The following is a 25,341-nucleotide window of genomic DNA, read 5'->3' on the forward strand; positions in this document are numbered from 1 at the left end:
AGAGCAACCACTGCTATACGTTGCTCCGATTAAACATCATTTCGCAGACGATATAAAAGCGATCACGTGCGAGTCGAGGGTCACCGCCCAAACGAAACGTTTAAGACAAAGCGGTGCGTGTTAAACGGACGAACAATGAATGAGTGTCTGCTAAAATGACAAACTATTGCATCATAAATCGCGCTGAAAGAATAAAAGCCATTAATTACTCTCAGATGTGCTGCACCGATTTAAAGAGGGCTGTGGTTTTGGGGTCTGTTCGTTTGATTCGGGCTCAGCTTTCAAGCGACGAGGAACGTTTTCCAAGTCTCCGTCTCCTTCTCACATATCTGAGTTTAATTAGCAAGAGCTTTACGCTCCATCCGTATCCATAATGATGATTTAAACACTGCTTGTGTCTGCACACACACACACACACACAGTCTCCATCTATTTCACTCAAAAGAACACAAAACGCTTGGCTTCCACATTTTATCCCAAGGCTGTCCTCCCACTAAACCTCATTATAACACCAGCATCTGAGCACAAACACTGAAGGGCTTTTTCTAACTACTGACCATAAATGGACTGTAATTGTGCTGAAAAGACCACTGGGAGATTGCTCTCTTGCTTAAGAAACTGTGAAGCGGCGGATGACGGAAACTCGCCTGGACACCTTATCGTCTAATCTTTTGTCACGCTTCCTTTTTGTACGCAAAACATTTTCAAGGCGAAAAGCTGTAATTACATCGAAACCATCTCTATTAACAATCAAAAGCATCCACTTTAAAATCGCTGACGTGCTGGTTTTTTTTGTTGTCGTGTGCTTCAGCGTTGGCACCTGGAACCTCATTGTTCACGTCAAAGTGACAGCTGGAAACTTCAATCTTTTAACTCTTCTGTCAGCGACGCTCTTTCTTAACTGCTGATTCGAGAGAGCACAACTGCAAAAACAACAGGACGGCACTGTTGACCCTGTCTATTTCTTTAGCTGTGCTTTTCACAACTCTTAACACTCAACTAGACTCACACAGTCAAGTGGGGTCAGCTGTCAACGCTATCCACATCAGACCTTTGACCCTCACCTGCCCACCACACACACACACACACACACACGTGTTGGTATTTGTGGTTTATGAGGACTCTCCGTAGGCATAATTGTTGTTATACTGTAAAAACTGTATGTGCTATTGTCCTACACCTTGCTAAAAACTACATTTAGTATGTTTTTTAAGCCTGTCATCATAAACCACCTTCAAATTGTGAAACCTCCATCATACCCATGCCATTAAACAAATGTGTGTCCCCATAAACCACAAAAACCCACACGCACACACACAAACTGACACTTCACCAAAATACCTAGTAGACTTCTTTAATGATTTTGTAAGAAGTCTCTTATGTTCTCTAAGGCTGCATTTATTTGCTCAAAAATAATCTCTATTTTAATGTAGGCCTACTCCAAAATGGTTAATTTTTTTTTTTTTTTTTTTTTAATCGAGGCTTCAGTGTCACATGATCCCTCATTTGTTAATGCTGGCTAATGCAACTAACATTTACATTTAACATTTCAGTTAATGCTGATAATTACTCCTTTTGATCTTGATGCATGTAGTAATCTATACATCAATAAACACTGTAGAAGTAGCCTTGTTCATTATTATTGACGCCTTATTAATGTTAAGAAATGCTGAGCAGCAAATGTCGTTTCTTATAATCAATTTTAAAAAGTAAATGTTTACTGTTCAATGCTTCGGCTCAATTTCATGGATTCTTGCTAAATAAAAACCTATTTCTTTCAATTAATGTCCCCAAGCCTCTGAATGATGGTGAAGCTAAGAGAGGTCTTGAAAGGAAACTAGAGAGGAAGATGTTTATTGCTTAAAAACAATGACTGTAATAAGCTCTATATATTACAGCCTGGACTGCTCGCACACACACACACACACAATCTCATACTCTACACATGAACACAGTCAAGTCAAGACCACTATAATAAATCTACCCTGCAGAGTATAACATTTTAAATATATGGATTTTCATTTAAAGGGATCAAAATCGTTTTTTAGAGCATACAAAGAAAAACCACCGCAACAATACAGACTGAAGGGCTCTTAAATGTCAAGCGTGTTTCATTCTTCAATTCTGAACTGATTAAGAGAACAGCACTGGATGTGTAGCTCAGCTTCATTTCCCACTGTGATGCCCATGAAGGATCGTGGATGTCAGGCACAAAAACACCTTCTCCAGCCAGAGTAGTGCAACATAAATGAACGGTGTAAAAGACACGTCCCAACAGGCAGTTTGAAACTGCAGGAGACAGCAAGAAACAAAAGGCAACAGTGAAGATCCAAATGGGGGGAAAAAAAAGTGTTCCAGCTATCCTCTCCAACAATGATGTCCCAGAGCAGAGGAAAACAAACAAGCCAGCACAGATAAGACAAGATTCTTCTTCTATCTGGTCCCTTCCACCTATACAAGCCAAACAGGGCTTACTGTGAGAGCAGAGACAGGCTCTTAAAAACAACACATTTTACAACAAATCTGGACTCCAACTGGAAAAAAAAAAATTAACTCATTTCAACTGCTTCCAGACCTTTAAGTGCCCCTATTATGGACTTTTGAAAACGATCTTTCATGCGGTGTGTAACACAGGTCCGAGCGGACGGAAACGTCTTGCAATGTTTCAAATCTGAAAGCGCACCGTGTATAAAATGATTGTGTCTCAAAAGAGTCGAATCACTGAAACGAGTCGTTTTCAAAACGAATCGTAATGACGTCAAAAGGAAACATTAGCTAATTGCTCGCCACTTGTTGGTCTTTTCGACTGGTTCTGAACGAAAAAGCTAATTCATTCCTAGGTGCCACTTTCGGAGCGGTAAAAGCTCACAAACACTGCTTTAGACGCAACGGAGCGATCACCACAGGGGTTTGGAAAAAATATTTGTTGAATCGCTTGGGAGTCATTGCACAAATAAGGTAAAAAAAAAAATGTTTTTGCATCCTCCCAAAATATAAACCTTTAATAACTCAAAATTTAAAATGTTTCTCCAAGAAGAGTAAAATAACATCATCAGCGCAAATAACAATAAATAAATATGCCTTTGCGTTCCCATTCAAGCAATGGCATTACTCTATGAAATCAAATACGGCAGCCACCGCAAATATATTTTAAGCATTTACTGAAAGCACTAAAAAAGAAACAGAGGCAGCATGCAAATAAAGGAGTTTTGCGTCTTCTGACCATGTTCAAGCACTGTTCAAGCTATCGTAAAAAAAGGAAAGACCAAACTCTGACTCACAGTGGCGTTGAGAAACACCCTTGGTCGGGATGAAGCTATAATTGCGGGAGCCTTTCTGAATTTTACAGTCAAATTGAATGGATTTGCATTGGTGATTTCATTCTGTCTGAACACTGCGGGCTGACAGGCAGCAGAACGCTTTACTCCAGGCCTCTGGGGTCACTTCTCATTGAGTCCTTTTGCGTTTCCTTTTGGCTTGATTAAAAATGACATAACCACGAATAAAAAGGCGGCAATCAGAAAGCATATCTCATATACGTATATGCATATCATGTCCTCATACAAACGCTCATACAAACCCTGAAAAATGTTATTTCCTTTAAACAAGTCACAGTTCTCTCGCTGGTGATGAAATTCAAATTGAGTTTAATTTATTCTGCGTTATTATAATTTATGCGCCAAACCAAGAAATGAACTCATTTCTAAGCACTGCACAATCAACAACAACTCATTACAGCATCTGTTTACTACGTGCGGGCATATCTCTTTTTAGTTAATACATAATTACATTTTTAATGACATACATACAGTAAAGTTCAAAACTTTGAGGTCAGTAAGATTCAATTCTACCAAGACTGACTGTACATTTTTTAGATTGTAAAAAAAAAAAAAAAAAAAAAAACTACTTCAAACAAATGCTAGCTGAACTTTCTAGTCTGTATTTTTTTACAAAATTGGAAGCAGCTCAACAGTTTTTAACATTGATAATAATTAGAAATGTGTCTTGAGCATTAAATCGGCATATAATAATGATGTCTGTAGGATCATGTGACAATAAAGACTGGAGTAAGGCACGCACACACACACACACACACACACACACATTAAATAAACCCATAGGGGCCAAGCTGGCCTTTACGTCTCTTACATCAAAGCACCAGAGACCAGAAGCACCTCTGAGATCCTTTCAACAGTTTGATTGACAGCACCTTCTCTCTGAAGCGACAGTCTCCACGTGGATACTTCATCTTCTGGGTTCATAATAGCAGGCTTCGACTGAAAACACTTTGTCACTCCGTTTAAGATGGAGCAGTCAGTCGGTTAAAGTATATCAATTGCGAGGTTTGAAAACAACCCAAGAGCTCAATGCCCCCTTTTCCGATTCACTAATGCTTTGGAACACCGCGAAAGGGGCGAAAACGGTGATGTGCTGCTTTTTTAAATCAAGCCCAAGAACGCAATACTGCAAAAGCAGTGATGGTAGGCGTAAAAGACGAGAGCGTTCAGAACGGGTGGAAAAAAAAAAAGTGAGAGAAAAGAGGGTGGAGACAGCTCGGGTGGGCGCAGCTGAGGTGGTTAAATGTGTTCCACATGTTAGTAAAACAGAGGCTTTTCCAGCCAGTGGGCAGATGAATGGTTGGAAAGGGGGATGGAGAAAAAGGAGTAGCCCTACTCACTCAAGCTCCCTCCCTGCCTGCCATCTCCCTCTGTTTCTCTTGCTCCATTGCTGCCCTTTTCACCTCAGAGGTAACATCCATCCACACACACACACAAACACACACACAAACACACACACACACTCCGAGAGCTCCAGTTACCCCAGCCGGTCTGCACAGGCCGCCTCTGTGTTTTAGGGAAGATTTCCAGACAGGCTATGATTACGAAAGCCAATAGAGGAGCGGCAGAAAGACCGTATTTTTAGCTCTCGAGTGGGGTCAGGAGGCTTCAGTGCATTTAATAACAGGGCGATCACCTGGTTACATCTGAGTGAAGCGTCTACATAAAGTAAAACCCCGCACCACGTGAAATTCATTTATGCTGAGGAATAAATGGAAAGTACTGACCAAAACAGAACTGTCTGCTGGGGCGGACGAGGCGAAGCAAAGCCCAGCAGGACAATTAAGTTCATTAGAAGCGTGTACAGGAGGGATTCGCCATCTTTTAATGAGAGGGAACTCCAATACGAGGAAGCAAACAATCTGCCTCAGATAACTTAAAAATATGTTTTGTTACCTTTAAATTATCAGAAAAATACGCATATGCAGTTTTCGCTATCATGCCAGTATGATTATGTCGCAATCTGGGTCTGGATTTAGTAAATGAAGAAGAAGAACTGCCATTCTCAAGAAAAAGACAGGCTTTGCTGTTACCTGGTGGTTCACGATGAAGACTCATTGATAAATTTCTGTTTGAAGCAAGAAAAACATTTTTGGGCTTTTTACTGGAACTCAAAATCTCCTCAAATTAGTTCCCGATTCGTCAGACGGACAATACTCTGAATGAACTCACTGAATCATCAGCTGACTCAACTTTCGCTATCCGTCTAGAAATGAAGCTTTGTGTGAATAAAGTTCATGAAAATACAGAACTAATAAATTGACAGCAAGAAAGGTACTCGTGATAACCCCAACGCCCTCGAAAAACACCTTGAAGGACCTCCGCCGTCTCCGCTCGAGAGCAGCTTGCAATCTCCACCACCGATCTAACCCCAATAAACACCCCGCCGCTTTATGATCCGACGGGAATGTAGGAACAGTGAAAAGTTCGAGCTCCTTTACAGAGCGCCGGCTTCATCTGTTGTCACTTCTGCCGCGGCACGTTGCAAATGTCAACACCCCGCCGGGCTTTTCTCAGGGGAAACGGTGTCAGAAAATTCTCTTTCAATGAGAGAAGCATTCTTTTAGAACTAGTGCTGCAATTATAGCAGGATCCGCCGATTCGTCATCCTGGATGGAGAAGCAAACCTCTTTTCGGCTCTACGTTCTCAGACACTTGAGGGTCAGCGTAGCTTTCACTAACTGCCCATTAAATCAAGTTTTTCTGTAAGAAAAAGCTTCCGTTTATTTCATCTTGACTCTTTGAATTAGTTTTCAGCCTGTGGCTGTGAGCTACTCAGAATATTCATAAATAAGCCCACACTTTAAATTTTTAACCAACAGGGACTGTTAACATGTAGAAGAACAGTTCGCACAGATATGAAAATTTGTTGAAGATTTACTCACCCTCAGGCCATCCAACATGTAGAGGAGTTTGTATCTTCAACTAAGCAAATCTAGAGAAATGTAGCATTACATCACCAATGGATCCTCTGAATGGGTGCCGTCAGGATGAGAGAGAGCTGAAAAACCTCACAGCGATCGTTGTTAAGCAAAAACCTCTGCGTTTCGTAATAAACAAATCCATTAAGACAATTTCAACTTCGAATTGTCGTTAAAATACGAGCCCTTTCTCCATAACATTGCTTTCTTCAGTGACGAATGAATAGAAATATCCACAGATCAAGCATCAACCGTTCACAAAGCGGTCCAAAATAGCGGATGCTGATGTGAGAGGGCAATATTTTCGTAAATACACGCAGCTTTTTTACTTCACAAGAATGTTGGAGTCATGTGGATTGTAATGTTTTTAAATCAGCTATTTGGACTCTCATTCTGACGGCACCCATTCACTGCAGAGGATCCGTTGGTGAGCAAGTGAAGAAACATCTACATCTTGGTTTTCCTTTTTGAGTGAATTTCTCCTTTAAGCACATTACTTACAAAACGGGCATTTCTTCAATAATTTGCCGAATTGCTTCATTAGATGATAGTGTGTTGTAAAATTATTCAATCTGATTTCAGTCAGATATTTTCGTATAACTTAAAGCCCCAATAGATCCACTCAGACTGCCTCACAGACAGCATGCTGAACCCGGGGCCATCAATACAGACAGATAATGTTTCTGTGCATCGTACTTCATTGCTCATAGATTGTCTGAGAGATGCACTGGCAATCAATGAAAACAGGTCCAACAGTTTAGCCACGCATGCAGAATCAAACAGTTGAAAGTAGTGCAATCAGAAATCAAAGCGAATAACATTTCACAACTTTAGTTTTTCTACATTTTTGTAATCAAACAAACGCAGCCTCGTTGAGCACAAAAAAATACATATACAAAACTCGCTCATTCAAAAAAAAGTGGAATACGGGAATGCAAAAAGGCACGTATCCAACCAATCTCTCTCGACTGAGAGCCAACAGCTGCGGGTGTCAAAATGTTACACCGGAAATTTATGGTTATGCATTGCTGTAACTGATAATGCAGCGTAATTGTATTTCTCAGAGGGCGCGCAGACTAGTTTAAGCCACGGCCAATCTTCTTATACCAAATTAACACCGTCATTTGGATCAATCTTCATGAGCACCCCCTTTACTTAATGTCAACGAACCAGGGGAAACAGATTTGATCTCATTACTGTCATGTAGCCTCTAGCTAAGAATACATGAGCTATGACGTCCAAAATTAGATTCCCACATCAGTTCTAATGCGAGTCCCACATAGGGTGAGAGCGAGTCATAGCTGTCTCTATTGTTTAAAGCGAGCTCGCAGGGCTGGAAAGAAAAGGATGCGATTTAATTTTTGTTTTGCAGTAGTCGAGAACCACCCAAAAGACACCGATAGGCTAAATAACGTATTCGATAGCCGTGCTAAACCATTCTTGCGATTCCCATTTCATTCGCACTAACTTACACCCGATGAGCGGCGGATATCTGCTTGTTTAACCGAATGCGTTTTCCCCGTTCAGTACAGAGATAACGACACAATAACGGCAACGAAAACTTTTTTGTTTACCTTCTCGTGTAGCTTCCTCTAGGGAACGCGCGAGAAATACAAATCATTTTAAATGAACGAGACTTAAAAGACTGCAGCCAAATCCGCAAACTGCTCATGGTTATAATTAAAGTTTATGGCCTGTATTCACTGAGCTTTATGAACGGTTACAGATCTGAGCTCAAGCTTTCTTCATCTTTCTGTGCATGTGAAAGGGAAACGCAACAAAGATCCATAACACTTTTGCTTGCAATGTTGTAAGCAACCTTTATGGTTACAGTAAAAAGAAGAAAACCGGGATTATGGGAACTATTTCTAAATTCTCAGTCCCAGACCCTTCCCTGATTTGAATAATTTATATAATTAGAGATTCATGGACATTCACCAACACTGACAGCAGCACAGCTCTGTTCAACCAAAAAACAAAAAATGACCTAGATTGAAAATCACAATCGCTTATCCATATGCGCACTATGCATGTGCATACTGCTACAAATATTGGACGATTTGTGATTGAATGACATTTGAATATCATTCATCTGCGAAATCTCACCAATGTTTAAACGTACCTTTTCACCTGCACTTCTATCATCGTTTGCTCACCTAAACCTCACTTAAACCAGATTTTTTAATGAATGTCAGCTGGGTCTGTTAATTATATGGATTGCACGGACAATAATAATGTTTTTTGTCCTTTTGCGGTAACAAAATATATTGAGAAGAACACGCCTTACGTCGTGGGAAAATAAACGTTTCTTTTACGTTCCTCGGAAGAAAGATATAGTCGTCAAACCTTCTCCTCCACTCCTAAAACCACCTTCCTTACGCTTTTTCTGGTTTGCCCATCACTCAAAGTGCTCTTTCTGCATTGCATTCCCCAATAAACGCCATTATTATGCTCTTTATGGGTCTCCGGGATCACGTGCAATTCATCGGCCAAATATTATTCTCTTCCTGACAGTTTACTAAACAAACAGCACTTGAATTAATATCAAATTCATCTTCTCTTTCAAAACCCCCCCAAAAATAGATATATTTTTGCATGCAAGTACTTACACGGAGTACAAGTGCTTATTGTGAAATCGTAACAGAACAGCATAACAATATTACAGGCCCATTAACAAAAAAGCACAGCAGGGAACGGATATAAATATAAAAGGAGATGAGTACTTCATTAACGGCCTTAAATTTAAACTGTAGCCCATTATGTCACCATAATGTTTAGAAATACTCCAGACCACAGGACATCTGCACACAGAGCGCTGTTAATCCAATCTGTCCCCCTTAAGGGAACGAGGGAAAGAGGTTAGACACAAATTAAAAGGGGGACACTATCTGACAGTTCACACTGATAGGCTTTCACTGGTGGTGAAACAGCTACACAAACCATTAAAAAAAGGCTCAAAGGTGACATTTCCCTCCATTTAAATCAGCATAAAGCTCAAACACTAAACATCATACTGACACAACGAATGAAGACCCTAATAATTCATCTTTTGGCTCACTGCTAAAAGCAGTTCTGGTCATAATTCCAAGCGATTGACTCTAAAGGCTCATTTTCTTAAGGAGAAAAGTGATGGACCAAACTTCCAAATGGTCACAAATGTCAAAAACCAATGATATTAATACGGCTGCAGCGAGGCCGCATGGGAAAACCAAGCTTGTGAAGATCTGTGTAAATGCCCGACAACAGATCTCCCATCACTTCTCGCATTCAGGAGAAGAAGTCCTCACACGTGCTTCGTTTCCTCGAAGGTCTATCAGCCGTTGTCTGGCGAGCATTCGGTGAACAAGAGCGCCTTAGGTGAGCTTCACGAGCTTCGGGTGCCGTTTTAAATACAGATGGCGGTGAGGTTTCGGAGGTCAGAGGCTGGACGTGGACGCACCTTCTCGACGGCTACAGGAGGAAACTGAAAAACCAGTCCGTTTCCCATCATTTGCATAGGAAACTAAGCATGCGAAGGTCTACATCAGAACAATCTCTATTTACTCCAAAGCAGAATATTAATCCAAAATAGCAATGGGTCGAGCTCTTAATCCACAGATCCTCATCCATCTGCTCAGGGCTCAGTCTCCCAACCCAGTACGCAAATTTATAATAGTCTTATATGGTCAAATTTATTGTTAAAAATGAATAATGCTGGGGACATTATATCACTGGGCCTCCTGCACCCAAAAAGTACCTTGATTATTACACCGAAATGAGGATATAGTTCCTAGCCGTATCGTCCTAGAAAATCGTAACGTTTGATTTTCCGTCAGTCTTAGTAGACAATGGTTGTTTTTTTGGGCTGAATGGTAATGGTCTGATCAGATTTAATGAGCTATGCTAAGCTACAGCTAAAAGTGAGATCGGCTGGATGCATTCGTAAACGGCAAAACTCAACTCTAGGTGAGCTGGAAAATAGGCCTATTTTCAAAAAAAAGTGGCATGTTCCTTTAAGTTCATCGACCAGCTTTGTATTGCGAAAATGTTGGTCGTTTTAAGTAAACGAACAATGCGTAGCATTCTTTATATCCTGCACAAAGATAACTGCGATTATACGTAAAACACGTCATCTAATCCCAAGGACTTTCATTAAAACCACCCTACTTCAACACTTTTAGATTATATTCGGCTGAGCCCAGTGCATTATGGGTGTTATAGTTCTGCTTTTTCTTTTCGCCTCAGCTGTTTTCCTCAAGTTTTCTCTAGTTGCGTAGCACTGATTTAGACGTGCTAATAGTCATTCGTGTAGGGAAGTTCCCTGAATCCCAACAAATGCCTAGATATCTCAAAAATCAAATGCAGGTGGGTATTTAGACTTGAAATAATTCCGGGATTTCCACACATCCTGCTATTTTTTTTTTTTAATCAGTATTTTGTTAAATCCTTTATAATTATCATGACCTCGTATTAATTATGAGACTATAGAGTGCTGCGGCGGTGACGTCAAAACTCGGGAGACTAATTTGGATTTCCTAGAGATTTCCTATGGGTTTTTATAATGGAATTTTTCAATTAATTAGTAAAATAATGCACCAGGTAAATAAAACCCGAGGGTAACCTGGCTATTTGTGCGTAAAAAAAAACATAAGCGCTTCAACAATGTTCGGCATAGGTGTATGTTATTTACATTGTAAAGAAAAAAAGTTGAAATATCATCAGTTCATATTCACCGCAGGCCTCGTTTCGCTCAAAGCGAAAAACGCCTTTGGAGAAATCTCAAGGGGACCCACGGCTTCCAGCTTTTCGCGTCACAGCAGCAGCATTTATATTAAAAAAATATACTATTAAACATGAACTGTCACGAAGAAAAAGGTGTTAGAAAGGCTGATGATATCACAATCTCCAAGATGCTCTTTCTACTAAACACACCGAAAAGCAAGCAGGTTTATGCCTGCAAGATGACCAAATAAACGGTTTACTGTGGGCTGTAATCTGAAAGCGACTAGTTCAAGTGATCCAAAGCACTGAGCCCAATGTTGATTCTTCAAACAACTGCTTGAGTAAATCAAAGCCTGTCACACTCGACGCTTGATGAATGCCTCGGCTTTAAAGCAGCTTCCAGACCATCATCAATGCACTTTGCGCTGATCACTTCATGCTGATCTTTGGTAACGACTTTAGCCTTGCATGGTGCGAGAAAGCTTTCGAAGCAAAGATCGATGCACTCCGCGCACCGAAGCCGAACGCATTTCAGAGCAACGTCTACAAACTCAAACGCGTCTCTAAACCACCAAAACCATAAAAACGCATCGCATTTCAAAATCGGTGCAATGAATGAACAGAGCAGGAGTCTCACCTAACAGGCACATCGGCTCAGCCTCGAAACTTATTTAATAGCACAAGTATGAAGAAAACCAGCTGAAGAAGTCGTTTCACGTGTGAAAAAGCGAATACGGTTTAGCATTTGAAGAGCCGTCAAAATGCAGGCTTAATGCAGGCTTAGTGCACGCTTTTTAAATGAAGAAATCAGAGAAATAGCTGAAGGCTATTAGTCAAACCCGCAGGCCTTGTGGCCATTTAACTGTCATAAAACTTATCCCAGCGAACATCTCACGATCTTCTCCCTCCCATCGCGTCGCGGAACGGCGCGTGAACGAAATCGCCGCAAACTTACGTGAAAACGAAGAATAAAGTAGTGGATCCCACCAGAAGAGTGGCGGCAGTGGACACCGGGATGTATTTGGTGGGTTTAAATCTTTTTCCAACGCTGCTGGGCATTCTGTAAATCCCACATTCCTCGTTTATTTGATCCCTATCGTCAGACGCGCGCGAGCCCCGCACCGTTCAGCGCCAGCCGGCTAAACGCGTATTCGCTCCCGTCGCACGCGCCGTTAAATCGCGGTCCTCGGATACGCGGTCGGGAATACGAGACTGAAAAAATCCCACCCAGCTCAATTCAGCCCACCGCCGCTGAGGTCACCGCGACGCTCGAAAGGTGGAGCCTTCGCTACGCAAATAGAGGAGGAGGCGACGCACGCTCGCTCCATCGGAGGGGCCTGGTCTGTCTCGAGCGCTCGAGCGGAGCGGAGACGCGGGCTTCTGCTGCGGCGGAGAAATCGCACGCGGGGGTGGAGTTCCCGCGCGCGCCTCGTTTTATTCAAAGGGCGGTCGTGAATGAAGCGCTTTTTTTTTTTTAAACGTATTAATTAAATACACGCAGAGTCAACTGCAAGGATTTTGGAGGAGCGGCGCCCAACGCAAAACTAAACTTGCAGCGTGTTTGTTTGTGGATTCGTGGGCTGTTGCTGGTATCGCGTGCCCTCTGGTGGCCCATTTGGAGAATTTAATTTTAAAATCCCAATGTGCATGCACTCCCTAAATAGTATTAAAAATACTTATAATTTAGTACGGATAGCATGTATACTGGGATTGGCGTGTACTTTGTCTTGATGAGCATTTTTTGCATAAACAATCGCGTGACCACAACGTTGACAAGCATTTTTCATTTATCCTAATTTTAGTCGATTGTTGCTTCATATTACGCATTTATTTAGTCACTGTTCGGGCAATAAACTGGACGAAACAAATAAATAAGTGAATGAAACTGAATGAATTTCTATCGCAAAACATATTAGGAACAAAACAAGTGTGATGGTATCTATTAAGCAGTAACTTATTCACACCAACAACATTGGTTAGCTTTAACTAATGAAAACTGGACTTTACTGCTCCAATAACTTTTTTTGGGCTTTGCAAATGTGCTGTTTTGTGCTATCAATAAATAACACAATGGGTCAAATTTGAAACGGAGAGTTAAGAGAGAACTCTATAGACAGCTCTATATTGTTACAAATCGGTAAAAATTAGGGGAAAGCTGACTTTACTGATAGGCAAAGGTTCAGCTTAATTACACACATCTGTAATTTAGCATTAAATGTAGGTGTAGCTGCGATGTATATACAAAAATAGATTATAAAATTAAATTTAATTATAAAAGATTAAAATATATATATATATTTTCTTGGTAACGCCACGTTATAGGGTTTATAGTTCCTTGTGCCGTTTTTATTTTAAATGACTTTTATTTTGAAATGTCGCCAGCGCTAGAACACCGGAAGTCCACGCAGATTGATGCGATGCCTTGAGCTGGAGCTGTTAAACATCTGTTAAAAGATTCAGTGAAGAGGTGACATTTTTATCACTTGATTTTTAACAAACGTTATTTGTATTCGGTGTTGTTAGAATTAACAATGCAGTTTGTTATTTAAACGCGGGAAAGCTAACTTTTCCCCTCAGTTTCCTCCTCGTTGTGGTTCTCCGACTCATTTTCAGTAACAGGCAACAGAATTGTTCTGTTTGTATTAACGCCTGCCTTTTGCCCAGATCATTTGCTGATGATGTCGATTATCGTGTTGTCTTTAATAAAGATTCTGAGCTCACTGAAAAGGACAGCGTTAGCCAGGTCGCTAATAATGTAGACAGCGAGTCAGGCGAGTTAAAAATAAAATAAAGAAAAACTCAAATTAAATGTAAGTGTTGTTCAGGCAGTCTCTACCATAACAAAACATGTTCTTGGTGTTGTCAGCCTTCACACTGCTTGTGGATATCCGGCTCAGCCTGTCATTGAGGGCCTCTATAGACTGTCAGTCAAACTATCTAGACCGGTTTTTAAACAAACCAGAACTAATAACATATCTTAAACCGCAATTGAATTCCGATTTAGGCCAGACAAATAAATTTCCACTGGCCATATTCCTCCCAGCAGGTCTGTTCGTACCTGGGCAGGTGAGATGGCGTGTGCAAAAGTGCCTTTAGATGAACTGCATGTGACCGAGCCCTTTGGACCACAAGCCAAAGAACGCACCCTTCCAGCTCTGGTGAGTGTATATGTCTTCTTCTTGCATTATAAACTAGAGCCGAACCGTTGCTGTAGTCCTGTACTTCTGTGAGCTGTTGATGTCGCCTCCCATCAGCACCCTGACCGTAAAGAAGAGAGATGTTTCTTGATCTATAAACCCCCACCCGAGGATGGCGCTCCAGTGCTGGTGGAGGAGTTCCTGGAGAACGCTCACTTCGTCTCGGAGGATCTGGAGTGGCTGCTGGCTTTACCTCATGACAAGTTCTGGTGTCAGGTTTGACTCGCTAAAATACCAAAGGTGGTCACGGAGATTTCAGTAAAGTGATGTTATCTCTTGAAAATAAAAAAATGGTAGTAATAAAGACATAGTATGGCAAAATAACAGTAATATATTGCTGTTCTTACATTATATAATACAGTATGCGGTCAGGGAAATGTCTTTTTTCTTTCTCCGTTTAAGGTGGTATTTGATGAGTCGTTACAGAGGTGTTTGGACTCTTATTTGAGACATGCTCCACGTGGTTTGGACCCATCTGGTCTCTCATCTAGTCCAGCTGTGGCCGAAATGCAGAGGAACATTCATCGCTCTGTGTTCATGGTCTTCCTCAGGATGGCTACACACAAAGAGTCTAAGGTAAGCAAACTCCTCAACTTTTTTTTTTAAATTTTTTACATGACTTATTTTGTGAAGCTATATTATTTAAGATTTATAATGATTGTACAGTGTGGTTTTAGACAGGCTATAAGTCCTACATTAGATACACAACAAACGTTTGTGGTCAGTAAGATGTTTTAAAGCATTAGTTAGTATTATACTGACCCCAAACTTTCTCTCTCTCTCTCTCTCTCTCTCTCTCTCTCTCTCTCTCTCTCTCTCTCTCTCTCTCTCTCTCTCTCTCTCTCTCTCTCTCTCTCTCTCTCTCTCTCTCTCTCTCTCTCTATATATATATATATATATATATATATATATATATATATACACACACACACACACACACTTTTTTGTTGTTGTTTTTTAATATGTATTTATTTTCCCTCAGGAGAACTTCATAACCCCTGCCGTGTTTGCAGAGATCATTTACAACAACTACCTATTTGACATTCCCAAAATTCTGGATCTGTGTGTGCTTTTTGGGAAAGGAAATTCCCAACTGCTACATAAAATGATCGGTACACGATATCTGATAGTATTATAATACACGTATACAATTAAAAATAAAAAAATACACAAATGCCTTTCACTTCATCATTCACAACGGTTTCCGTATTTAAAATGCTGTGCTATTTTTCCAGAGAACATTTTTACTCAACAGCCCAGTTATTATGGAGACCTGAATGAGACTATACCTTCAATCGGGCAGGTAGTTCATGCGATCATGAGACATTTGTAAATGCTTTTGATTCATCGGGAACGTCCTAAAATCCGCGTGTGTATATTTTAGGTGTTTGACATGATATTACAGAAGTGTGGGATTCAGTCAGAGGACACGGGAACCGGTCAACCCCTCAAACTGAATGCAAACAAATGCCAAACTGCCATGACCATGCCAGAGGAGGTAACCGAAATGAAACGTTCTCTCCGATTTTAATTCACACAGTGCCCTAAAAGAATGTAATGATATACTTACACCTGTATTGTGTCTCGTAGGAGCTTGCAGACTTAGTGTTGTACATGTGTGATACTTGCACTACCATCCACTCTTTCCTTGACATCTTCCCTGAGGCTTGCTCTACCTTCAAACAACACAACTTTCTCAACAGGTGACAAACACATCCACACCAAGCAAGCTATAGTTCACACAGTGTCCCCAAGGGCAGAATTTCACGCCGGTTATTACTGATACAAAAATAAAACACCTTTGAATGTAGGTTATCATCTTTCTATGAGATGGCAGTCCCAGACCTGGAGAAAGCGGTGAAGAAGAGAAATTTCAATAAAAGGTTAGAATGTGTTCTCTTATAAACACCACTTGCACGCTGTTGTGAATTTATACAGCTTGGTTAAACGAGATGAAATTTGTCTCAGTTTACAGGAGGACATGTGGAGACGAATATCCCATTCTAGAAAGAAAATGGTGGAGATCGCTCACCTGCTGCTCCAGCACACGTGTTTACAGCCCATACTGGAGGGGTGAGGGAAAAACACGCGCTTTAAAACCACATTAAATAAGCAAAGATTCGATCCTATGTTTAATTCATGTCCACAGCGCCGAAAACATGGCATCCTGTGTAGATGATCTTCTACAGAACTTTACGGCTTTCCTTCAAGAGAAAAGGTAAATTATGCGGACATTTCACAGCAAGGTCGCCTTGTGTGTGTAATCTATCACAGCCAGCGTTTGCTCTCTTTATCTCTTAAGATTCCTGGCAGATTATGACGAACAGTTCTCTATAGCAGATGACATCAGTCTCCTTCAGCAGGCCTTCCCTCATTTGTATCCTTTGAAAAACTGCATGCTGATTTCCAACAGAATAAAAGGGGGAGCATCTTTCAGGCTTCTACTAGAGATGACCTCAATGATTCCAATAAGCTGTCCTAATTACTAATTGTTTTCCTACATGCTTCATAATTAGCGGTGCACTTATACCAATATTGTTGCTCATTTCCTGTAATATCAATATACGATACCGTGTATGCACAGCGTTCATTTCGTTAATGTTGCCATGCCGGTGGGCTTATTGCAGCATGTTTACGCCCTGTCAGTTGAAGCTGTAGTGAGCTGCAGAGAACACTGTGCCTGACTTGAGTTCAGAATCTTGCCTTGTCACAGTCAGAATCACAATAATGCCCGTTTTCTGAAAAATTCGAGATCCATTCTACGACTTTCATCTACTCTCCTTGACATGCCCACTCAGAGACGACACCAGGACGTCTTACCTGTTGCAGGGTGTGGAGTCTGCTTGGGAGTGCGTGGGGAAAAAGAGAAGCTTCCCCTCATCTTCCAATCACCGTGGAGGAGCCGAGGGCAAAACTGGCAGAGATTTAGCAGCTTCCCAGACGGATGGAGCAGGAGTGTCGGGAGACGGAGAAGAGTTGAGGGGAGCGGAGGCTATGACTGATGTTCCCCAAAAGGGTGACAACGTAAGTTCATTAGCTGCTAAAGTATCTACAACCTGGTTGCCTGGTAAAATAAAGTATTTTTTTACCCTCACTTTCGTGTCCTGTAGGGGGCGGTGTGCACAGTGAGCTCTGGAGAAGTGGAGTCTCTGCTGTCCCATATCCGAGACCTGCTTCCGGACTTGGGAGAGGGATTTATATTGGCATGTTTGGAGGAGTACGGCTACAAATCTGAGCTTGTGATTAACAACATCCTGGAAGATAAACTGTCTCCTTCTCTTGACAAACTAGACAGGGCAATGGCCAGGTACAGTCCGTACTAAAAATGTCTAGGGTTTGCGGTTTAATCAGGTCCACTTCAATGTAATGTTTTCCCGTAGGCCGGCAAGGAAGGAGCTTCCCTCAGTTTTGAGCACCAGATCTAATGTGTTTGATGATGATGAGTTTGATGTATTCAACCGTGACCGACTGGACATGAGTCGCATTTGGAAAGGCCGGAGGTGAGTTCTGTTATCCCAAGTTAGAATTCAGTATCAAGTTTTTCCACTTAAAAAAGCATTAGCCTGCCCTGCAGTACATTACCCTAAATTTAGTCTGATTATTTAAATGAGCTGCTGAATATTTAATGCGTCCACTTGGTCAAGAGAAAATAATCTTTGACAAGTACAGCGTAAACCGACATCAGAACCGCCCGAAAGTGGGCTTATGAAATATTCAGCTCGAGCTGTGAACGATGGTTTGTGTCAACTAGAAATTAATATATCTGCATTTTTCAGACAGGGGGAGAGTGTGCGTGCCACGCTCGATGACAAGCAGCACATAGAAGAGCAGAGAGCAAGATATCAAGCCTACCAGACAGTGGTGGATGAGATTCCCATAGAAAATGATCCCTCCAGAGACCTCGATAATGCTTTTGGCACGTATGATTACGATGACGAATATGACGACACCTATGATATCAACCAAATAGGAGCCAATGATCTGGATGAAGAGGATGAACTATTGAACCGCAGGTATGAGCTTTGCATCTCCCTCATTATGGGTTCTCAAAAAACATTTCTTATTTAAACTTTTGTATTGTTAAATCGGGGAAAGAGAATGGATTTATATTAGGGCTTTACAGTACGAAACCGAAGCTGAAATATGGCTTTCCTTCAAAATAAAAGATTTATATATTAATGTTTGAGGATGAAGAATGCACTCAAATATTTGTATTTTTATAGTCGTCATAATTATGATTATTACTGCAGTCAAATGCATTTAAGTGTTTTTCCTTTAGGCCGTTTACTACCCCACAAGTTCTCAGAGCAGCCAAACAGGCTCAGGAGAATGATGAGGATGAGGAGGAGGACGAGGACAAGGTTCGAATGAATCGCTTTCTTTTGTTCTTTAGTTCCCCTTCACTAGACTTTTTTTTGTTGTTGTTATAATAGATCACATTCAGTATCTTTTTTCACTTTTCCCCGCTAACAGAAACGAGACCGATTTGAAATAGGTTAGTTTTAGGTTCTCACATTGTGCGCATTTCCATTTATTTTTGATGGGTTGTTTTGATCAGAATGAGGCAGTGAAAAAGGATCACTTCGTCCAGGACCCAGCAGTCCTCAGAGAGAGAGCTGAGGCCAGGAGAGCTGCTATGCAAAGCAGGAAAGGGTAACCGTGACTGTAACATACCACCTGTGCACTGGTTATTATCTAATTAATCGTTGGATTAGTCACTCATCAGTTTTACTTGTCTGTTCCTGATAGCTACAGACCACCGCCAGCAAGTCACGTGGTCGGTGGACCAAAGGGACGGGGCCAGACGCAGGAGACCGTTTTGGACCGTCGCAGAAAAGAAGCAAGTAAAGGCAGAGGAGCCAATCACAGCCGCAGAATGATGGCTGACAGGAAGAGGAACAAGGGCATGATTCCTTCCTAAGACTTTAACGTGAACGGCACATTGCAGAGGTTTTGGAGAGCTAAAAGAAGAGACCGTAACTGTAGCTCCTCATAAGATCGATACACATCGAAATGACACTCTGGTCTATTACATAGACCTTTTATCGTTTCAGATTGAAGACAGGCTGAGTTGGAGTTTGAAGTGCTTAGTGAAATGCACAGTCTATAAGGGATCAAGATAATCTTTTTTTTTTTTTATGTTCTCTTTGCTAGTGATAGTCAGCATAATGGCAAGAAAACAGTTTTGCAAGGCAGGGGAGTCATGTCTTTTGCCCTGTAACACAAGAGTTTATTGAACAGAGATACAAACAGTTATTGCACTGTTAAAGAAAGTTCAATAAATAAAGGAACATCAGGTTTGTGAATGTAGCATCTAAAATAAATCTGAGAAGGAACTTAAAAGATGTGGTACGTTACAATATCGAAGCAAAAATGCAGCTCATAAGATCCTGTTTCCAGTTCTTTAAGGGTTCAAAAAGCTATTAAGACTTGACCTCGGAGCAGTGTTTCTGAGAAACCTCCCTGTCGGAGGTTGTGGAGTCACACACACGTCATTTTGTGCCAAAGGCTGCGAGCATTTGTCATTCTAGCAGAGAGAGACATCGTTTTTCCTCCTACAGACTTTGAACAGGCAACGTTACCTTGCCATTTAGAGCAACATATTTCTGCTCGCTAGGAAACATTCTAAGCGTTTTGTAAAAGAAAGCTTATTTGAGAAAGCTTTTGACATAAAGCGAGCCTTTGAAAGATAAAACAAGAATAAATACTGTTCTTAAGAACGTGTTTCTACATTGTTCCTCTTTGTGTGAGTGTTTAATGTGACGTAATGGTTGTCTTCCTGTCTGGCAAGGCGCCCTCCTGAGATATCGTGGATTCAAGACAGAGGGGAAATTTGGCATAACCACAGATCGAGATGCTCTGATTGGCTGTCTTGAGACTCCATATACCGATATTGTATCATTAAGTACATTAACACGCGGAGATATAATGAAGCTACAGCAGGTTTTTGCATAGACGAGCTACAGCCTTCATCTATCCATTCAAGTATTTATGACACAATGTCTAATTACAAATGGAAAGGATTAGGAACACATATTTTGGGGCCAACTCTTGCTGAGCTACAACTGAGTTGTCATTTTAACGTTTACTCAAAATTTCATAATAATATTTTCTATTTTAGTACATTTAAAAATAAGTGTTATCATGTGAGGTCTGTGATGGCAAAGCTGCATTTTTAGTAGACGTTGCTCCAGTATTCAATGTTCCGTGGCTCTTCGGAAATTAACTTTCAAATCTTTTAAAATTCTGTAAATATTATACATTTTATAATGCTTATAAAGTTTTCAGTATATTCTGACTAAAAGGGTTCATTTCTTTTTAAACTGATTCGGTAAACTTATTAACGGTAGGTCAAAGGTCAATTAGTCCAACCACTGAAAAACCTGACTAGAATGAAGCATTTACATGCCATCTAAAAAAACGAACTTCTAAAATGCATGTAAATGCACTTGCAGTCTGTAAATATTTTTTAAGATCATGATCAAGATTTTGGTCATGCGGGGCTCTACCGCACAACCTGTCCAAAAACAAACATAATCATAATGTTTCTGCTTAAAGGTCTAAAAACATTTTATACGTTTTCAAAAGATGTCAAGGTCACAACCGAAAAAGAGCCAGGTCAGGAACCAGCCCTGGCAGGTTGCAAAACAGTTAGCCATTTTCTTCAAGACTGGTCATAATTTGTTTTATTCACTTACGATAAAAGTCTTAATTGTACTGGAGAAGTAAGACTCATTACCACTTTGGCAACTGCTAGTCGGTCAAACTAGTTCCTAAGACGCAGTCTGAAGATGGTGACTAAGTTTATGCAACTGGCCCCTGGTCTCGTATCAAAGGAAAAGTTTTAAGTGATAATCTAATGACTATTTCTTTTTTTTTCTCCCCTTCCAAGTATCCAAACTTTATGCAAACCCTTGACGGTGCATGATTCGTCCTTGATTTGAAGAGAACTAAAATATTACTTGTGTTTTTCGCTGTGCATATGTCTTCGCAATCCGTGTATCTTGGAACTGTTGAGCCTGTTCAACGAACACTAGTCCTGTGCGCAAAAGAACCGATCCCACGTGCAAGGATCTGCCTTCAAGAAACTTCTCAAGTGGTTTGAGCAAAGATCAGGAACAAGTCCTGGGGTCTCTTGAAAAAGAGCTCAAGGTTTATAGTCTTTGGAAAGGTCAAACGGAGATATTCTGACCTTACGGTACGGTGGAGGGGTTTAGTTGCCGTGAAAAGTCTGAATCGGAAGAGAGTCGATCCGATTCATACAAATCGATAATCCGGAGTCCTTCCTGGTCCAGCTCAATAAAAATTACCTGGCAGAAACAGAGCAAGTGCAGGAAGAGTTCAGTTCAACTTACGGTGAAGCTGGCCGATTACTGATGAAGTAAAAATGGTTTACAAATTTACAATACGTTCGTCTTTCTCACCGAGCACGCTACGTTTGCAGAGAGGACAGGTCTGCTGAAGGAGAAGCCAGGGATCTACACAGTCTCTGTGGAATTCATGGAGGCAAGGTAACACCCTCAAACACTAAAACGCACCCAAAAAGAGAAGAATGAGCTCTTTATGCAAGAATAAGAACTCTATTAAGAAAGGCATAGAGATTTTTGGAGGATCTGTCACCTGGTGGTTGTTGTATTGCTCCAAACAAACTGCACAGCTGTCCATCTCCACCGGCTGAGCTTGTGTTGGGTCGCATCTCGCTTTGGGCTGCCGATATATCCTTGTCTTCAGTGCTGATAATCTCTTTAAAACGTCTTGCTTCGGGTCTGACTGTAGAACAGTTTATTTCTAAGATTAAGTACAGTGTATAGACTACCACTTAAATGTTTGGGGTCAGTAAGAGCACGTCTCTTATGCTCACCAAGACTGCATTTATTTGATCGGAATTGCAGTAGAAACTGTAAAAGTCTCAAATATTATCAGATATGTATTTTAGCATCAGTACTTCAGCTTTCGGTGCCATATTATCCTTTTGTAATGTATTATTGCTGCTGATTTTTTTCAGGATTCTTTAATTAACATTCAATTATGACCAATTTAGTGGATCCTTACTGAATAAATCTTACCGACCCAAACATGAATGTATGTTTATGAAAGAATTTCCTTCCAGCCTTCACTCGACGGGAGCGTCATGAACTTTTAAAGATGTATCATTGCGTCATGAACTTCTAACTTCAGACTGAATCTGTCACAAAAAACAGCGTTCACCTCCAAGTCATCATTAAACTGGTTGTCCTGATACTGCCAGCGTGCATGAACTATGACCCCTGTGGAGAGGACCAGGGCCACCAGAACGACGGTGTTCCACAGCTGCTGGAGATATTTCTGGACAGATGGACAAAAGGAAATCAAAAAAGAAGAAACTAATAATATTGCTTTTTATGGACAGATTGCATGGAGCGTTAAAGGAACAGTTCAACCAAAAATGAAAATCGTGTCCTTCCAAACCCATAAATGATGACAGATTATTTTTTTTAAATGCGAATTATCCCTTTTGGAAACAGAAGATGATTACAAGTGCTGTAACCCTAGACCAGGGGTGTCAAACTCAATTCCTGGAGGGCCGGAGCCCTGCAGAGTTTAGATTCAACCCCGCTAAAACACATACTATGCATGTCTGAAGTACTTGATTAGCTGGATCAGGTGTGTTTAATTAGGGTTGCATCTAAACTCTGCAGGGCTCCGGCCCGCCAGGAACTGAGTTTGAGATGATAAGAGATGCCTCCATAACACTCATACCTGGACCTGAGAGTTGGTCTCCCCGGTGCAGATGACCCCTTGCCATTCCCCGTACAACCCTCCTCTCGAACGGCCACAGCTGGACCACAGGGTCAAGGTGGCCCCCTTTGACACAACGTTTAAAAATATCACACACCTTCACTAACGAACTACGGCAAGCGTTAAATTAGGCTGCGTAGTCTTACCAGACTGTCCTGTAGAAAAGACTTGTAAGTGATTTTTGCTGTTGCGCGAAGGCCCCTGATTGGATAAAAGAAAAAACATTACAAATGCAGTGCGTCGTTTATTCAGAGGAAAACCGATAATTTAATGCCTGACGATCACCTGAGGAGTGCTCCAATGAGCTTAGTGACATTTTCTGACGTCTGAATGATAATGACTGGCTTCGAGAGGACCTGAGAGAGATCCATCTACGAAGGAAGAACAGCTTTTTTTTCTTGATCCTTATACATATCGAATAAGCATTATGAAATCAACCCAGAACGGCAGAGCTCTCACCTCCCGGACAGTATTCTGGTTTAAAGCCAGGATGATCAGAGCTGATGCACCCAAAACAAGAGCACGTTTCATCTATGGAGGGAAGATCCGTCAGTACGATCAACACCACCTAGTTATCTTGTGTTGAAGTCACCGTTTCGAATACCTTATTGACCACAGAGGCAGCAAACGACTCCTGGTTGCTGTTACTGGAAACTGTGCCTTCCTCCATCTGGACAGGGACCACTCCAATCCAGGGGTTTGGATCCTTCCCATCACTGATTTCACTGTTGGTTTTAATAGCTTCATTTTTTATCTGCAGAGAGAAAAAATGAACGACACCGGTGCTTAAAATGTCCCACAACTTTACATATGATTATTTTTAAAAACAATCTTTAATAATAAAACGCGTGACTAGAATGCTCTTTAATTTCATTCCATTTTCTCTCCCTTTGATTTTACAAAGCAAAATAGTTACATATGATATGTAGTTTTAAATTAAATCGAATGCACCAAACAGCACAAGTGTGAGAAATAAATGCATGTACAATTTTATAACATTTTATGCTTCATGCTTCTATTTTGGCAATTAATTAATGCATTGTTGTCGTTATTTATATACCATGTTTAATAATTAAAATGTCCTTAATTAAGATAATATTTGATATAATTTGTAACGACATACAAGCACAGTGTTAACATGCAAATATAGTAAACTATGCATGTTCTGTTTGCAAGAAAAATACATTCAGAACACGTCAAGAATCTGTTTGCATGCACTGATCACTTACTAAAACGAGGTCTCCGTTGAGGTCATGTTTCTTTTTGTTGTGGTTTTCCACGGGGTCGTCCTCCAGACTCCCCTGGACCACCTCACCCTGCAAAACATCCCGATGGTCTTCCAGAAACACCTCTACAAAAGCCACCTGTTCGCCGGACACCACCGGGCAAAGCCACAGCCAGCACAGCACAGAAAGACAAGCTAACTCGCCCATGACTCCCGGTCGGTCGATGGCATAAATCACACCAAGTCATAGACTGAAAGTTTGAGCCATACTGTCAGAGCTGCCTCTGTTCTGTCACCTCCTGCTGATGTAAACAAACTGAGTGGAGCTCTTCTTCTGCGGCTCGCTTTTCCCTTGCCTGCGCTTGCGAAAGTGAAACTAGCAAGAATGGAAACTGTCCTTACAGACGGCGGTAAACTCGCGTAAGCGCGTAAGGGGGCGCTGCGTGGTCCAATCATTCTTTACAGCACACCAAGCTCCGCCCATTTAGTGATCCTTGTCTTTGTACACGCATTTCCTGTATATTTCGATTTCTATGTCTGTATTTCATATTTCCACCACGGCCGTTATAAATAAAAACGTGCGCTCGCCACCCAGTGGGAAACAGTAAAATAGTTTTAAATCGCATTTTTAGCTGCATCATTATTAAGCTTTTAACTTGTACACTTAAAATAATTATAATAGGTGTTACTGTAAAAAAAAAGTCAATAGTTATGTAACGTTACGCGCGAAAATTGGCATTACGATTAATTTATTTTACTATCTTTATTGACAAAGTCAGTCCTTGTCTATAATTTGGCAAACACCTTTTGTCTATAAACATATATTTGTGTTTAAAACCGTTTCGAATAAAATACGCCTAATCGTGAATTCAAAAATATCAAAATGCAACGATAGCTAGATGACCTAGGTTCTTCAAAAACAGCCCGTTTTCAAATGACGACTAGATACAGCATTTTGCGAAGTAAAATCCTTAAAATTCAACACGTTGTTTGATATACGTGCTAAAACCGTCACTTTGATGCACATGCAAAAATAACATCGTGGTCTTTTATTGTCTATTTAATGCTGAAATTATGTTTCTGCTAACGTTATTAGCTCATTTAGTCGCTCGTGTGTGTGATTTCCTAATTCGTAAATAACTCTGGATCGCGCTCCTGCTAAACGAAACAACGCGAATAAG

General features: G+C 40.9%; 3 protein-coding genes across 6 annotated transcripts in view; 1 reads left to right on the forward strand and 2 right to left on the reverse strand.

Annotated features, from left to right (window-relative positions):
* The window catches only part of zdhhc8b (zinc finger DHHC-type palmitoyltransferase 8b), a 51,973-nt gene extending 39,639 nt beyond the window's left edge, over positions 1 to 12,334 (reverse strand). Inside the window, 1 exon segment of the mRNA XM_043240688.1 lies at positions 11,916 to 12,334. Coding sequence (XP_043096623.1) covers positions 11,916 to 12,019 — 104 coding nt within the window. The 5' untranslated portion in view covers positions 12,020 to 12,334.
* A 951-nt stretch (positions 12,335 to 13,285) lies between these two features.
* Positions 13,286 to 19,887, forward strand: ascc2 (activating signal cointegrator 1 complex subunit 2). Of its 4 annotated transcripts, none has more exons than XM_043240683.1 (19): positions 13,286 to 13,427; positions 14,004 to 14,118; positions 14,215 to 14,373; positions 14,560 to 14,733; positions 15,140 to 15,269; positions 15,393 to 15,460; positions 15,542 to 15,655; positions 15,748 to 15,860; positions 15,969 to 16,040; positions 16,126 to 16,230; positions 16,307 to 16,375; positions 16,460 to 16,534; positions 16,956 to 17,181; positions 17,268 to 17,464; positions 17,538 to 17,657; positions 17,934 to 18,170; positions 18,437 to 18,518; positions 18,716 to 18,810; positions 18,907 to 19,887. In XM_043240683.1, exons 2-19 carry the CDS (start codon positions 14,032 to 14,034, stop codon positions 19,076 to 19,078), a joined length of 2,295 nt encoding a protein of 764 aa, XP_043096618.1. In that variant the 5' UTR covers positions 13,286 to 13,427; positions 14,004 to 14,031; the 3' UTR covers positions 19,079 to 19,887. The 4 variants fall into 4 exon arrangements, with proteins under 4 accessions (XP_043096618.1, XP_043096620.1, XP_043096621.1 ...); XM_043240684.1 differs by having other exon boundaries at positions 13,339 to 13,427; positions 14,007 to 14,118; XM_043240685.1 differs by lacking the exon at positions 14,215 to 14,373.
* rnf215 (ring finger protein 215) lies at positions 19,364 to 25,219 on the reverse strand. The gene is made up of 10 exons (XM_043240689.1): positions 24,165 to 25,219; positions 23,540 to 23,689; positions 23,395 to 23,466; positions 23,221 to 23,306; positions 23,082 to 23,136; positions 22,897 to 23,001; positions 22,366 to 22,482; positions 21,778 to 21,927; positions 21,582 to 21,684; positions 19,364 to 21,467 (listed from the first exon to the last, which is right to left on the reverse strand). Exons 1-10 carry the CDS (start codon positions 24,366 to 24,368, stop codon positions 21,454 to 21,456), a joined length of 1,056 nt encoding a protein of 351 aa, XP_043096624.1. The 5' UTR covers positions 24,369 to 25,219; the 3' UTR covers positions 19,364 to 21,453.
* Between the last annotated feature and the right edge of the window lie 122 nt (positions 25,220 to 25,341).

Source organism: Puntigrus tetrazona, chromosome 5 (assembly GCF_018831695.1).
Source record: "Puntigrus tetrazona isolate hp1 chromosome 5, ASM1883169v1, whole genome shotgun sequence".
Classification (NCBI taxonomy): Eukaryota; Metazoa; Chordata; class Actinopteri; order Cypriniformes; family Cyprinidae; genus Puntigrus; species Puntigrus tetrazona.